The following is a 17,054-nucleotide window of genomic DNA, read 5'->3' on the forward strand; positions in this document are numbered from 1 at the left end:
CACAATTATCGAAATTAATATATTGAAACGTTAGAACACTCTCCTCCATAAATTTCCTCAATAGTGGATCATGAATGCATAGACAAGTAATATATTAGTCTAAACAGTTCCATGGTCTCAAAATAAAAGCTAATACTTAGTTAATGCACTGAATGCATATGTTATTATTATTTTTAGTTATGACTATGTAATAAATTGTCTTTTAGTTTATTTATTATTCTTTTATCAAAAAAATTTAAAAAATAAAAACAATTTAGACATTTCATAATATTTTGTTAAAAAAAAAAAAGGAACTAACTTGTATATAACCACTAAAATATTAAAATGACTAGAAGTTTCACTCTAATTTACCTTATTACTTGAATTTCACATTATTTGATCATCCTATTTAGTCAATGTGATGAAGTTAAATACTATATAGTCTAAATAGTTGTCATAGAAGGTCAAAATTCTTTGGCTTTGAAAGGAGAATAAATTACATGTTGCTGTTCCCACTTCTCCACTCACCTCTCGTTCCCCAATAAAGTAATCTCAAAAAGCATACTCCTAAAAAGAACCATCTCTTGCCAGATCATCTTCTCGTTGAATTAATCCCAAACATTATAGTTGTAGTAAATGAAAACAAAGTAATGTCAAAAAAAAAAAAAGAAAGAAAAAAAAAACACATTTCCAAACCACAAGAGAACTGTCCTCGCAATAAAAGCTACCTTCACATTCAAATTGATCTTTTAATTCTTTCACGGTTCTCCCGGTGCCATTACCAACCCAATGTTTCAATATATTTATTACATAAATTGCTTTTTTTAAATAAATAAAAAAAACAAGAAAATATTTTTAATCAGTTTGGAAATCTTTCTTTTCGTTTTTGTTTTTCTATGCAAATATTACACTCACCAACTTTGTTGAAACAAAAATAATAATAAAAAATTCACCCATTTTTACTTCAACAGAAACCCTGCCACCAAACTCAGACTTTCTCCTATGATTACAACATGAGCTTTGTTATTTGTTGCAATAGGTTCATTCCCAAAGTTCTTATAAGTCCATTCTTAACTTATTTTTAATTTATTTCTTTGTTGTATTGTTATGACCCACGGATATACGTACCCTCAAAAATGGAAAACCAATAAGGATAGACATTAATTGGATAATAAATCTAAATAATTATTACAACATAGAAGGATAGGCATTAAACACATACTGTAATAAATAAAATCTAAACATTCCTCTGATTTCTAGCACTTATTTGGCGAGAACCCAATAAGATTGTTGGAAAGGTCATAACTGACACGTGTCCCCTGCTGCTGTACGTTTCCGATTATAGACAACGACGAGCTCGTCGGTGCGAAGGCAAAACAAAACGTTCCGGCAGAGTCAACCGGTATCAGGTAATTCTTAGCCGGTAATTCCAACGACTTCCCGTTCGGAAAACGAAACGACACCTTTGGAACGTCCACACTCTTTCTCCCTGATAGATCGTAACAAGTGTCAAACAACGCCACGCCGTTAGTAGACGGCAGGCTCTTCGTTCCGTTCACGAACGCGTCACGGAGTGAGTTGTATACGTCCGTCTGTAACCGAGTCACGGCCGTTCCCGAGTCAACTATGACTCCACCGTCGCCATTGCTGTCCAACTGAAAAGCCGTCGGAGGGACTGAAATCGACTCGCCGCCGACGCTGAACCCCGTTAAGGCGAGGTAGTAGAAGGTGTCGAGTTTACTGTTACGGACTAAAGGAGCCGTGACGGCGTTAGGCGGGGTTACTGAGTTGAACTCGAGAGTTGAGGCCGCGTCCGAGTCACGGTCAACGAGGCAGTAAGAGAAGGAAGAGGCGTTGATCTGAGAAGGGAAGGAGAGCGAGCCGCCGCCGAGCCCGATCAAGCCGGCGGCTCCGACGAACAAGCCTTCGTTGTTATGGCCGCAGCCGATGGCTATGTTGTTAACCGAAGCCGAGCCGCCGAACGTGATGGTCTCCGTCACGAAGTCACCGACGGTGTACGAGCCATCGCCGTACGACACCTCGTAGAGGCACGAGCCGTTGCGACACTCGGAAACATCGAGCGACTTGCACTGCCGAGTCTCGCACGTGAGAGGCGAGTACGACGACGACGAAGCCGGCTCGAAGATGGGGTCGGCTTGCTGGTAACAGTCGGCGCAGGGTGCGCACTGCACCCAGTTGACGTCACTGCCCGTGTCGAGCACCATATACACCTGACTCGCTGGTCGACCGATTCCGACTCGGGAGAAGTACTCACCGCTTCCTTGACTCGTTCCCGAAATCACCGGAACCTCTAAATCCTCCGCTTCTAACTCGGTATCCACTGGCTTTAGATCTGACTCGGCAATGCCTCTAACAGCCAGATCTAACCTGGTCTGAATCGATCTGACTCGCGCTGAGTCACGCTCGAGTCGAGCTAAGGTCAGCGACTTATAGTCTCCATTTGAAGCTTTATGAAGGGACGACCGAGAATGGAGCTGAAAAGAGAGCGACGACGAAGATGAGAAGCTCTGTTCTTGTTGGGTCAACGCCACAGTGGTTTCGAGATCAAATGAAAACACATTTAGGGTTTTTTCAATCGAGTCAGTGACATCAAGAACCACAGTGTTGGAGCTCTCTGGCAAGCTCCGACAGTGAACTGAACTATAGAAGAAACCAAACAGGATGAAGAAGAAGACAACTTTTTCTGCCATTGTAGATAGAGAGAGAGAGAGAGAGAGAGAGAGACGGAGAGAGTGGTTTTGAGATGGTATGTAGTTTATATATATATATATATATAAGAAGACAGAGTGGTATTTTAGAAGTATTCACGATGGAGTCGTGAGAAGAAAAACAAGAGTCATAATGGAGAGAAGATTTGGATGAAATCTAGAAATTGGAGTTTTTGATTTGAAGTGTTGGAAGTGTTTGGTACACCTATGAAAGATGAAAATTTTCATACAACATGGATGCTTAATGTGGGCTTTTTAAGTTAAGGGTTTAATAGAAATAAGAATGATTAATGTTGTACTTTATAGTATGCTTTGTTTAAGTAAATATATGGTCACCTGAGTACATTAAGGCATGATTTAGGGAGCAAATTGATTGGGGGATTGGTAGTGGGGACTTTTGGTAGGTCAAAAGGTAGGCAGGCATAGATGGAACATCATCACCAATAATCACCATGGCACTATTGGTACCATAACATCATTAACACCATAAATCTAAGCTTGTCACGTTTTATTTTGCATTTTTTTTATATTATTTTTTTGATTTTTTCAATCATAATGTGTAAGTGGTTGTTGATGCCTGAGATCATGGGTCAAAACCACACCCCCCCCCCCCCTCTCAATGACAAAATTAGCTTAACTTAAGTAAACCTCATATGTTGAGATTACACCCTCTTAAATTTCTAATTGATACTCACACACACGTTTCTTTTGAGACTTGAATTATTAATCTCCTTTTAGGAAGTAAGAGGCTGATACCGCTAGGTCACTAGTCCGTAGGTAAAAATAATAATAAAAAATTAAAATAAAATTTTAATTCTGACATTTATTTTGAAACAGCAATAAATAAAAAAGGACATTTATTTTAAAACATAAGGCATTATTTTAATTTTTTATTATTATTTAAGACTTTGACAACTATTTGTCACATTGAGTACTTGAATGCTCAAATATTTATATATATTTCAAACTGTTCTTAACTTCTTGTAACTTCATTTTGTGCCGGTGTTTATCAATCGATGAGGTTCGGCACATCGATCTGTCATTATGCTCATTCTAGTAGTACTCTTCAATTTTGAATTTTCTTCTTTCAGATTTTTTAGAAAATTGAGATTAAAAAAAAAATTTGATGTGGGGCTTCTTGTTAATTGCGGCCGTTGATGCAGTCCATCCAGCCCAGAGAGCTGTCGGGTTGATGATGTAACATATGGAATACTGTTAATGTACTTGGGATGTTTTTCTAGGCAAAATTTGTTTTAATTTTGTATAATTTTGTATTTGACACTACACGAAATAAAAGAATTTAAATCAAGACAAACACCATTAACTAAACGTGTCGTTTTGATGTTTCACTCTGTAAATACAATAAAATAACATATGTTCGTGTCAAAGTTGACTTATTTGTGTATTTTTGTGTTCTTAACCCATTTATTAAACAAGTTACACGCGACGTATCGTATTACACATGTAATAATCATACTACTGTGTTTGTATCAAAAATCTTAAACACGATTAATAATCGTGTCGACCAGCCATCGATAACACGAATTGCCACCCCTATCAATTACTTAAATCAAGTCAAATATCACTCGTGTCTCGTAAAGAGTTGGACCCTATCATTCTTGTCTCACTCTAGTAATATCTCCTTTACTTTTTAACTGAAAGGCCCCGGTGTGTTCAAATCTCTATGAGTCAAAGATTCAAATCTTTATCCATCGGTATTAATTATCAAGAAGTGAAAGATGGGGGCTGTTGGTTGATTCATTGGACCTTAGGCTGACCAGAATCATATGCATATCCGTGGTTATTCACAACTTTTGCAAAAATCTGATTCTCCCAAGGATAGATTTCAGACAGTACTGAAGCCACTGAGGACTCCAAAAACCCTTTCTACAGCACCCGCCACCGGCGGAGTTGATGGAGATGATCAGAAGCCCCCGTTGCCCTCAGCTGCAAGCAGTCATTCAGTCCCGGCTTGAACATGAATAACTGCCGCTGACTGGCCATCGAGATTTTGCTTGTAGCATTGACATCAACCGCACTGTCTAGGGTTGTTACAGGGATATCTTTCACAAGTACTTCCGCGACATAGCGCCATTTGTTGCAGTTGTAATTGTGCAGTAATGCAAGATAAGATGGAGGTGTGTCCCTCGTCATCTCCTGAAGAATTTGGATGATTCCACCTACTAAAAACTGCTTTATTTCAGTGAGCAATTTTTCAAAAACATATACCACTAAAAACAATTAAAAAATAAAACAAAATCAAATGGATGTAATCATGTCAAGATCATCAGCAAGTTTTATGATGATTCTAATTACAAGGAAAGAATTTAAACTTGACATTGAGGAGTTACAGGTTCATGTTGGGTAACACTAATGGTCAAATAAGTATATTATCAATAGTATCTAGTTTAGCCTAATATCTGCATAAAACCCAACTCAAAAGTACTTATCAAAAAAAAAAAAAAACCCCAACTCAAAAGTCAAGATCTTTTTTTCCTAGTTGGTACTCACACAGACATGTCTCTTTTGAGATTTGAACCCCTGACCTCTTTTTGAGAAGTAAGAGGCTGATATCGCTAGGCCACTGGCTCGTTCGTTAATTTGAATACTAGCGTTATTTGTTATAAAAAGACATGTACATACTACATACACCTGTTCCTAATTATGTATCGTCCCCCCCCCCCCCCCCCCCCCCCCCCCAACAAAGTTTATTATGTATATTCATCTAAAATGCATACAGATATATATACGTACATATATCTATTAACATATCTGTATATATATTCATCTCAAATTGTTCAATAGCACATACATATAGCACCTTACTGTATAATAATAACAAGATACTTCATTGTAAAAAGAAGAAAAGTATCACTTATTAAACAAAACAAACCAGCCTAGTTAAGGGGGCGGTCAACCCAGGTTCAATAACACTGTCAAACAAGCAGATAGTTAACAAATGGATGATCAATAGTTACGTCCTAGGAAATGCATTGAACAAGCAGCTTGTGAAATTGTTCAGTTGTTGCCATTTGAGCCTGAACATAAGAAGTCTAAAGCTCCATACAAGGCCCCATACATGTCCAAATCGCCTTTTATTTTCCAACCGAACCGAGCCAAAATAGCCTAGAGCTCAGCTCGCCAGCTCAGTTCAATTGTAGTAGCCCTACTATCAGTGTAACCACTGCATGGTCGGTAAGAAGGGGTGGGATCTTAGGGTCAATCTTTCTGGACATGAGCAAATGAAAAGAGCATACTGCTATACCAACCCTTATACAAAAAATAACTGGTGATTCTAAAACCTTCTAACCAAAACATTTTTTTGAACATACCATCATCTCATTACTTATTAGAAAATGGGTGCATGTGTAAAATACATGCTAGCCAAAGAATCCAATAACGGTTCCAATTACTGTTGGACCAAGGCTGAAAACTTGCAAATTCGATTCTAGATTAGGTTTCTGCAATTTCCAGGAAGAAAGGCTCGAATGCCATGAGATATAGGTCTCAATACGAAAGCTTTCAGAGGAAGAAAGAGAGAATGCAAATAAACTAAATCTGGAATTCTCTTTTTCAAAAACCTCTTCCCAAAAGAAACAACATATCTGTACATACTTAGGAGGTCACTTCGTAGCAAATTACTTTACCCAACTAGTAACTTACGAGTAGCCACCAAAATGAAAGGTAGGGGACCAATGAAAGGTAGGGGACCAATGGCTTACAAGCAGCCACCAAGGTCAGTGTAATTTACTCTTTTATATTTTATGAATGGTCTATCACTAATACATAGATGCTTTTGTCTTTAATCTTTTACTATTACAGGCACACACTCCATGATAACCAGAATGGAAAATTTTGAAATCTGTAAATCCTACTTTTATATGTTACTTTATTTCAATTACCTCCATATAAATTTTATTTTTATACTCTCAACTTGCACAACTGCAATTTATGACAAAGTTTCAAGATTTCTACAATAAAAAAATTAACTAGAGAAAAGAAGCAAGATATTTAACTGACTCCCTGATACTGAGTTGAGTTGACATGATGTAACACTCAGCCATAGTAATTAATTTATATCGTACTATTTACATTAAATTAGACAAATACTCAACCAAAAAAAGACAGAAACAAGACATCCTATGCTATTACAAGTTATTAACTTCTTTACCATATCTATCATTTGTCCAAATTCCCTGAAATTCATATTATTCACCAAGATTTATATTGTATATGACTCAACCACCAGAATTACGTTGGATATGAGTCAACCATTTGAAGAAAGGAAAATAAAATTAGCAAACAAATAATATAGTGCGGCATGTGCCAGCTTGCATAAATTGTTCACTTAGGGAAGTTAACAACATGAAGGAAGAGCATGATTGTTAATTATACCTATGTTAGACTAGCAGTGTTTATGGAAATTTGAGAATAAGACTTACAAAAACATAAAGGCATTGTAAGAATGGGGCAGAAATTTATGGGTTTTGTATTCGATAGTTTTTCAGCCTGGGATTGATTTCTGGAGTTGATCATTCAAATTATAAAATATTTCTTAATGTAGTCAATATGATACCCAATTTATATCATCGATCTACTTCTTCAATTCAACTGAGTATTTCTAATAGCATCTGTCAAAAGCTAACATAGTCCTAATTCCACTAATGATTTTGCTACATTCACTGAATTCTCTACCTCACATTATGTAGAGGATTAAGCAGATTCTTTTGCAAAAATAACAGTTTCCCATCTTGGATTGGTTGACATTTCAAATGCCAGTCTCAGAAGCATGAAGTATTCCTGAGTTTATGACTTCAACATGATTAGCAGACATAAGAAGGTATTTGAAAATTTAATACTTCCACAAAAAATAGAGGGCCTTTTAGTGCTTACCTCAAATCAAAAACTGATTCATGGACAGGAAAAGTTAACAACCTGCATCTCCAGTAACCCATCTCCTTTGTCCTGGTATTGTAGCTGATACAGTCAAAACAAGATAGGTGCATGTTCCTTAACAGAGACTTTATTCCATGTTGTACATATTATCATCCATCATCATCCATGAGAACCACTCTTCTGCAAATAGAAGTCTTTCTAGTGAAAGCCAACAGATGCTCTACTAAATTAGACTGGAAGTCTAAAAAGTAATAGACAGTTAAAAACGCCAATGGAAACAAAAACTGAAAAACATTCAAAATTAAAAAAGGACATAAAGTTAATAATGTCAAACACAGTTAGCCCCTTTTGAGCGCTTTTTATAAATTTTACTTATCAAACAAAAAAAAAATAAAGGTTTAAATTCTATAAAGCATGTTTTTAGATTTAAGGTTTATGAAATGGATAATTCAGAGCTAAATCAAATGTAACGCACAAAAACAAGAGGTGGAAGGGATACTTTATGAAGCCTCTTACTAAGGATCATTTCCTCAAGGTTCCAACACAAAATATATATATACATACATATAATTTTTGTTGAGTCAATAGTATTATCTCAGTTAAAATATTGACGAAGTAGCATTCTTTTCTATCCTACCAGCCAAATAACAAATAATTCACTACCACTTCATAGAGATAACATTATAATTTTCAAAGATAAGTTATTTTATTACTTGATGCAACTCCATACATCGACAACTGAATTAGCAAGAACAGGAAGAAACTTTAAAAAAACAAACATAACGCTTAGCCTTGTACCCTAATTATGACAATAACTACAAAGGCATTTATTTATTTTCATTGCCTCTAGACAGCCTCTTGCTGATAGCTCTATCCTCTTCAATCTCACCTTCACCAGCTGCTTATTCTTATTACTTCAGAGGGACTGCTGATTAACATCAGCAGCATCAGGAGACGATGAAGGTGATGGTGGAGGTGGAGACACAGAAGGATTAGGAGGATTAGGAGGAGAAGCTGGATGTGGAGGAGGATCCACGAAGGAAGCTTCTGGAAGTAGTACAAAGTCCCTTCCTCTGACTCGCATTGTTGGTTGCACACCATACAGGAAAATAGGAGTGAGAGAAAAACGATTATGGAGAGCATCGGTGTAAATGAGCTCCCTCTGATGAAAATTTCTGTGGCAGCCGCAAGCTACACAAATGAGAGCTTGTTGGTTACCTTCATTTCCTCCTTGCATGAACTCACCACAACCATCTACAACATAGTCACCGACAGAAGTTGCATGGTTTCGCAGACATTTTCTGTACTTATAGGATGCTGTGATCAAGATCGGACTTGCCATTGATTTTCCGCTCACTGACACAGACAGAAGGGGGAGGGATAGGGGTATCTGCAAACTTCCACACCTACTACTAGCTTTTTAGAGCGTTTCTTATACTTGTAAAAAGTCTTCCATTTTTGTCGCTATGTTCACAGAATAGATTCCGCATGGCTGGCTTCCAAAATAGGCATTCAGACATCAAAAAGGAAAAAAAATTAAGAAATTACCAGAAACCACATGGTGCCGTGGCAACTTTTTCTTTTATTATCAAGCACTTCATTCACACAACTCATCTTAATGTGGCCAAAATGTCATTTCTCCTAGCGCGGAGTTGTTGCAATCCACATCAGATTTGAAGTTGGATAGGTACGCATTTAATCTAGCTTTGGTTCATTGATATTGGTCAAGATTTTTTCTTGCTGTGGTTTTCTAATAAATGAATGCTATGTTCACTAATGCTCGGTTTACTGCAACGGGTGGAAAATTAAATGAGAGAAAAGTAGGAGGGAAGAAAGAGGTGCGCTTAGAGAAAGAAAGGAACCTTGTTTGGCTGGGTGGAAAGGAAATGAGGAAGAAATATATGTGATATTGAGTGATTGAATCAAGAATTATACACACACACATTTTTTAATGGCAAAAGCTAACTTCCCCACCTTAAATTAGAGTATTAACATATACCCGTTTAAATCATCTTAGCTGTTTAATGTGACACTTTTGCCATTTGAAATCCTTTCGTATTCTTTTCTCCAATCCGTCTTCTTTTTTTATATTTTTTATTTTATTTTTTGATAAGTGAGAATTTTATAAAAAGCGCTCAAAAGGGGGGCGAATCCCATGAAAACAAAAGGCCACAAAAAGCCTTAAGCCTTCAAAGAGGCCAAAAAAACATAACAATCTCCTCAACAGAACGATAATCTCTCCCTGAGACCCAACAAAAAAGAGTGGAAATAATAGAGAACTTAAGCATAAAAATGGATTTCTCCTTGCCATCGAAATATCTCCGATTTCTCTCGAGCCAAATGCACCACCAAATACAGAGAGGGGTAGCCCTCCAAGCATCCCGGATGAGAAGCCTCTCCAAGCCTCAATCAACCCTCTAGAAGAACATGGCATAACCCAAGGGACCCCAAATAACCCAATCATCAAATCCAACAATCTCTGGCCATACTACAATGCAACAGAAGATGATCCTTAGTCTCCTCATCGCGTCGGCACAAGTAATAGCGATTGATAACCACCTGATTTCTCCTTCTCAAATTATCCTAAGTTAAAATCCTACCTAAGACAGAAGTCCAAGCAAAGAAGGCCACCTTAAGGGGAGCTTTGGAGCGCCAAATAGCCTTCCAAGGGAAAGGGCCACCCTCCCCAACAGAAAGGCACTCGAAAAATGATCTCACCTCGAACCGACCCTGAGAGTGTGGACTCTAAAGCCAACAATGCTTCCTCACATTAAAAGCCAACCTGATCACCATCGATGATTGCTCTCAAGGAGTTAAAAATAAAGCCAACCGTCTCTCTCTCTCCCCTCCTCTCTCTAAGCAAATGTGTTTATCGCCTCAATTTCATATATAATATAAATGCTACATTGACAATCCCCATCTCACTAACAACATTAATAAAAATTAATAAATAAATAAATAAAACTTGGATTTGTTCTTTTTAAATAGTTTCAATAGAAAGCAGGCAAAGAAAATCAGGGAAAGATGGGAGGGGTCCAGGCCACCATTGCCAGATGGCCTCCTTCGTTGGATGCATGTTACGTGATCCAGCACCACTACCAGCCATCTCGGCACAATTCATCTTCCGATTCTTCCCACAAAACCTTCATTACATGATCATTGCCACCACCAGTGACCGAGGGTCACTAACCCCAAACACCATACTGTATTACTGTATATCCCCACTTGGACAAAGACAAAAAGTATACCTGTCCAAATAATAATTAATATGAAGCAGGGTCAGTTTCTGCAGCACCCGAAAACCACCAAATTTCTGTATGCACCTCCATATATGCCATCTATAATTTGAAACCCACCAACACCAACATCGGTGGCCACCATCAATGAAAAAACCCAAACACCAATACCGTCGAACACCAAATGTTGCCAAAACAATATAAACTATAAAGGTGGTTGCTTTCCTCTTTACTCATTACAAAGGTGATATCATTTTGGTAGCGTCAAAGGAGTCGCAAAGATGGTGGCCATGGTGTCAAAGGAGATGATGATGGTGGTTAGGGATGCTTGTATTTTACAGAATAGTAAAATAGCTTGTATTTAATCTTCAACCTTTATGCTCATATTTTGCTGTTTCTAATTAGAGAGGAGGGGGGTTTGTAGTAGAGAAAAGGGGGGAAGGTTATAAAAGATGGTGAAGCACTGACAAGCAAATCTTCCTCACCGTTTCGAGCTAGCAGCTCTCTAAAGGAATATATTCGTATTTGTGGTTCAATTGACAGTTTTTTTTTTTTTTTGGATAAGTAAAAGTCGATTAGAAAAGTGTTCAAAAGGCGAACGCGTCCCTAATACCAAAAACGAAAATTGAACCTAAGGACCAATAGAGTCCAAAAGATCAATTAAGTCATCAATAGAGGAACAAGCGCTTCCTTTTACATAACAGAAAATAGAACGAAGAATATGAATTTTCAAGGTTGCCAAAGACGATTCCTTTCCTTCGAAATTTCTGCTATTCCTCTCTCTCCATATGCACCACCAAACGCAGTGTGGAACAATCCTCCAATAGTCACGAGCTTGGCTTTTCATTGGGCATCTTCTCCACGCGTTAATCAGTCCTATGGAGGACTGAGGCATTACCCAATGTACTCCAAAAATGCCGAAGATGAGGTTCCAACAATCATACGCCACAGGACAATGCATAAGAATGTGATCCACAGACTCACCGTCTATTTTACATAGGCAGCACCAATTAACGATAGTGTTGCCCCTTTTTTCTCAAATTCTCCAACGTCAAAATCTTACCCCATACAGCAGTCCAAACAAAGAATGCAACTTTAAGGGCTAGTTTAGTGTGGTTGAATGAAATAAAGTGGGAATGGAATGAATCAGATAATGGAATGGGAATCCATTCTCATTCCCATGTTTGGTTGCAGAGAAAAACATCCTATTTTTGTAAAACATATATATATATCTATGTGCAGCCGACGTTTCATCAAATGTTTTTTTTATTCATTTATTTATTATTATTATTTTTTTAAAGTGGGAATGGAATGGTCATTCCTTTAGTTGGAAAGTGGAATGAATTAGTGGAGAGAATGGGCAAGAATCATCATTCCAACTTTAAAGTTAGTTACCAAACTAAAGAATGGAAACAAAAGCATTCCATTCTCACTTCATTTGATTCCATTCACTCACACCAAACATGGCATAAGTGGAACGACTAAGAGTGCGTTTTGATAATTTTGATTTAATTGAAATATGGAGTATTCCCCATAAGGTGGGAAGGCTAAGTTTCTACTAAAGTAATTTCATTTTGACCTTTTCTTTCCCTTACCTTTTTGCCCGTTTTGGGTGGAAACCTTTTTTCTGTACAGAGGAAGGAGGTCTCATCCCTCCCCCAATCCTTTCCCAAACCTTTTCCCCTCTACCAAATGATTGAAGTCTCCTCTCTCCTCCATATTTTCTCTCCCTCCTTGCTTTTTTGCGCTTATCCAGCTTACTAAACAAAGCATACCATCACTATGCTTCAAAACCCCGGCCAAACTATAAACAAACTCCTTCGCAATATTCTTTACTTTGTGTATCTGAATTGATAATTTAGCCAGCAAAAGTTAGGTTAATCCCATTACAGTCTGGCCTCAGAACTCTTAAATTTTTCTAGTTCATATTCCAATCCTTGCTTCAAATTTTCAAATTCACAGCATCATTGAGCCATATGTGGCCCATTCAAAAGCACAACACCAGCACCTTTTAGGATGTGAGATGGGTTAACAAACTAAATAAAGCGTAACTAGCTTTTAGTTGAGAGTTTAATTTTTTTGTTTTCTCCTGCACACTGATGTACAAAAGTTGTCCCCCACCTTCTAACTCCTCCTTGCGCCTAGTTGCCTGTAGTGTTGGTAATTCTTATTAAAGAAAAGTTCTTAGAAATTTATCCACGAAAAAAAAAAAAAGAAAAATAATTACTTATTCTAGAGAACTGCCTGATAATTACACAGCATGAATTAATATATCAACATATTGATATGTTTATCTCCTTAGAAAGAAAAACGTAATTACTTTTTACAATAGAAACGAATTTCATTTCTAATTCTATTTAATTTACTATGTTTGTTATAGTCTCAATGTTATTAAAGGCTAAAGGCGCACCAAGGTGCTAGAAGTCCTTTGGAGCATAGGCGCAAGGCGCGTGCCTGAGTGAAGTGAGGCGCACAATTGAAAATTAAACTACCATAAAAGCATTCATATCTCATAAGTCATATCAATATTCTAAAAATTAAAATCAAATATAAAAAGTAAATCCATCAACTATATAAGCATCCAAGAACCATATAGAGGGCTGTTTTTTTTGGCCCTGTGTTGTTCTCCTGGGATGCGTTCCCCTTTTGAGCGCTTTCAATGCATTTCTTACTTATCAATATATATATATATATATATATATAACAGAGCACAAATTTGTTTTTCTTAAAATGCAAAATGGAATTTGTTTTTCTGAAAGGCAAAACAGAGCACAAAATAGAAATAAATCTGTTAACAAAAAAAAAAAAAATCAGTGACAACATTCAAAGAAGAAGAAAAAAGAAGAGTGAGAGATGGAGAAGAAGAAGACAGAGAGAGAGGGACAGCAAAAAAATAAGAAAGAAAAGAAAACTGTTTACAGAAAAGGACGAAAAAAAAAAATCACAGAAGGAACAGTAGGGAGAGAGAGAGAAGAACAATTTATTCTTTTGAACAAAAGTACCTTCTCTCATACGGTTGGGCTTTCTTATTTGTTTATTAAGTTGCCAAAAGTACCCTTTTTGGCTTAAGAAATAGAATAATCATTTTTTTAAAAAAGAAAAAACACATATAGGACGAGGCGCAACTGAGGCGTGCGCCTAGTAAACATTAGTGCGCCTGGGATGACAATAGGTGCTACACCTGCGCCTCGAGCCTAGGCGCACCTTTAACAATGGTAAAAAATAAAAGTAAAAGAAAAAGAAGATCAATTTAAAGTGAGAAATTTCATAATGAGATTAATTTTACTTATTCTTCCAATTTATGTGATATGAAAGCATAAGGGACTCGGTAAAGGATTACTTTCACACAAAATATTACTCTTTTGGTGCTTCCAAGAAAAGATCTTAGATACGCCATTAACCATGCAAGGCAAAATCCAACTTGGTTCGAGCTTTGGCCTAAGTTATAGCTTAGGTCTAGCCTTACTGCCCCAATCGTAAGAAAGTAATATACACAAAAAGAATAATAGATTTAAAATATTTCATATATAAAAAGACATATACTTCATCATTGTAGCATGAATCATTAAATCTGCAGTTAACAAAATATCACAAGACAGACAGTTTGCCAGTCGAACCTTTGGAAACCATAGACCAGCCCTACCTATAAATAACCGATACATGTCTAAGCTCTCTCATGGCCTAGCACAGGACACCCAGGCCAGGTAGATCATTTGGCTTGTGTGAAACCCTTTTTCCCATGCTCCAATATAAAAAGGTCACTTTACTTTTAAAATCATAAAAGCAGGACATAGACCATGTAAAATCATAAAAGCAAATTTAGTTGGGCCAAAAGCAGGAATGGTTTCATGTAAGATCATAAAAGCAGGATTAGTTCCCAATTATCCATGCATAGAACATAAACCATGGCATATGCATTCATTGCTTATCATAGAAGGTTGAAACAATTGGATAGTTGGAGCAAAACTAGTTCCATGTTAGGTTTAAGAGTTAATAGGAGGTTTATATGAATTACGTTTAGTAGGGTTGTTTTCTTCAGTCGTTCAATCAAATCCAACAAATACTTTCAAGTAATTCAACTAATATTCAAAACCTATATCAGTTTCCTCTTGCAGTCTCTTAGTCAACTAAATTTTACTGCACATGAAGAAAAAAGGGACTGATATTTATATATATATATATATAAACCATTAATACTAAAGTCTGAAGAGGACCTGCTGATGAGAATACTAAAAAACCACTTCACCAAATTAATGGTGTACAAGAGCAACGAACAAACAACGAAGCATCAGAATAATGATAGAAATAAAAATCAAATATATAAACACTTCACCAAATTAAATGGTGTACAAGAGCAATGAACAAACATCGAAGCATCATAGTAATGATAGGAATAAAAAGTATATAAATATATATATAAAGAAATAAGATGGGCCAGTCATCCAGGACTCACAAGTCACGAAAAGTGTACCATTTATAGATCTGAATAGAAGTCTTCTGACACAAGAGCTAAGCATAGTTATGGATGGAAGGCTAGCCTTTAAAAAAAAAAAGTGCTAAACATAGCTGCTGCAATGTATGAAACACATTCATCTTTCATCCAGTACTAACTGAATTTACCCATATAGATGTCGAACATGAATGATCACTTAAAAGCCCACTAGATCTATAAAGGTTTACTCATGTCCCCTAATCCTTTATATTAGGTGCAAACACGTGATATTATCTTTTCTTACTATTTTAAAATGCAAGCATGAGAATGGTCCTGTCCATTATAGCAAATAGTATGGCCAAGATTCTTAATCTCTATACCAAATCAGTGCACAATTCTTTTTGTATAATCTTGCCAAGTTTTTCATATAAATCATCCGCAATGAAATAATTATTCTTCAATTAAAAATAGTGAATCAGACTCACAGCTAGGTTGTACTTGTATTTACCTTTTTATGGTATGGGTAATAACGAAAACACAAAATGCCCCTTTCTTCACAATTGCATACTATGGTGATAAATAATCAAATTTTCACTCTCAACTTACAATCATTTAACAGTCACTCCAGAAACAACCGCTTACATCATCAAATTTTTAGCTCCAAAACTCTAAATTCTAACAGAAAACTAATTGGGTTTTAATAAATAAAAAAAACCCATCCTAGTACCATACGCATTGCACATACACAAATATGCACAAATTTGGCACTAAAAACAAAAATTATTAAAAAATATGATTAAGCTTCAAAAACAATTTCTCATCAAAACCACTCATAAATTCAGGACGTGTGAAGAGTTGAGCTTTGAATCCAAGAATAAATGCAAGGAACTGTAAAGAAGTTACAAGTACTTGTTATCTAACCAAAATCATCAGATAAATTTCATGGTTCAATGAGCTATGCAAAAAAAGTAAATAAATAAATAGATCAAAGAGGGTAGTTTGAATATATGAACATAATTCGTGCGTTTATATACATCTGAATAACTATATATATATATATATATATATATATATAATCTATAAGCCTCATGTAAGAGAGATGGTTGAGCATGATACCTTTTTTAAGGTTAAAGACGTGAACATTTGAGAGAGCCAGTCTCCAGCACATCGCAGTCCCTCTCTCCCTATCTCTCCCTTTCTCTCTAAAAAAAAAAAAATGCAAACTTCCGTGCTTACAAATTTTTGTATTTTTATTTTTCAAAAATAAAAATAAAGTAAAACCTCAAATGGAATAAACAACGAAAGTGATGGTCTTTGAGACAATATGGCAAAATGACGTCGTTTTCAAAAATAAAAATAAAGTAAAACCTCAAATGGAATAAACAACGAAAGTGATGGTCTTTGAGACAATATAGCAAAATGACGTCGTTTTAACTCTCTGGGAATTCCGCTATCCCCTCAGGTCTCATCTTTGTTTAGGATTGGGATCTCTCCAGTAATTTCTCAATCCAATTAAGCACTTCTAACCTATCATTAAAATGTTATAAAAATATTGGTCTAAATTTAGTTGGGTATAAAATTAAAAAGTAGTGAATAGTTGAACAAATTATGACTTGACATTTATAATTGTAATGACGATGCTTGAAAAGAGAAATTATTGGAAATACCCAAATTCCTTAGTATAAAGTTGATCTTAAATCATATATACTGTCACGGAAAAATTTTAATTCATATAAAATTGAGTTGAACTTACGTTTGGAACCACCGAATCAGCAACTAAGA

At 36.2% G+C, this 17,054-nt stretch overlaps 2 protein-coding genes and 1 long non-coding RNA gene across 4 annotated transcripts; all 3 read right to left on the reverse strand.

Moving 5' to 3' along the window:
• Positions 1–1,116: 1,116 nt before the first annotated feature.
• On the reverse strand, positions 1,117–2,976 carry LOC132302646 (protein ASPARTIC PROTEASE IN GUARD CELL 1). Its single transcript, XM_059799556.1, has one exon. The coding sequence runs from the start codon at positions 2,688–2,690 to the stop codon at positions 1,236–1,238; it is 1,455 nt and encodes a 484-aa protein (XP_059655539.1). The 5' UTR covers positions 2,691–2,976; the 3' UTR covers positions 1,117–1,235.
• A 1,188-nt stretch (positions 2,977–4,164) lies between these two features.
• LOC132302648 (uncharacterized) lies at positions 4,165–16,509 on the reverse strand. Of its 2 annotated transcripts, none has more exons than XR_009480888.1 (3): positions 16,389–16,509; positions 7,602–7,784; positions 4,165–4,898 (listed from the first exon to the last, which is right to left on the reverse strand). It is a non-coding gene; the product is annotated as an uncharacterized LOC132302648 (long non-coding RNA). The 2 variants fall into 2 exon arrangements; XR_009480889.1 differs by having other exon boundaries at positions 7,602–7,802; positions 16,389–16,502.
• On the reverse strand, positions 7,809–9,683 carry LOC132302647 (zinc-finger homeodomain protein 2-like). The gene has a single exon (XM_059799557.1). The coding sequence runs from the start codon at positions 8,944–8,946 to the stop codon at positions 8,521–8,523; it is 426 nt and encodes a 141-aa protein (XP_059655540.1). The 5' UTR covers positions 8,947–9,683; the 3' UTR covers positions 7,809–8,520.
• Positions 16,510–17,054: the final 545 nt, after the last annotated feature.

Source organism: Cornus florida, unplaced genomic scaffold (genome assembly GCF_030987335.1).
Source record: "Cornus florida cultivar Cherokee Brave unplaced genomic scaffold, ASM3098733v1 CherokeeBrave_3.0.0_Hap2_Chr04, whole genome shotgun sequence".
Lineage (NCBI taxonomy): Eukaryota > Viridiplantae > Streptophyta > Magnoliopsida > Cornales > Cornaceae > Cornus > Cornus florida.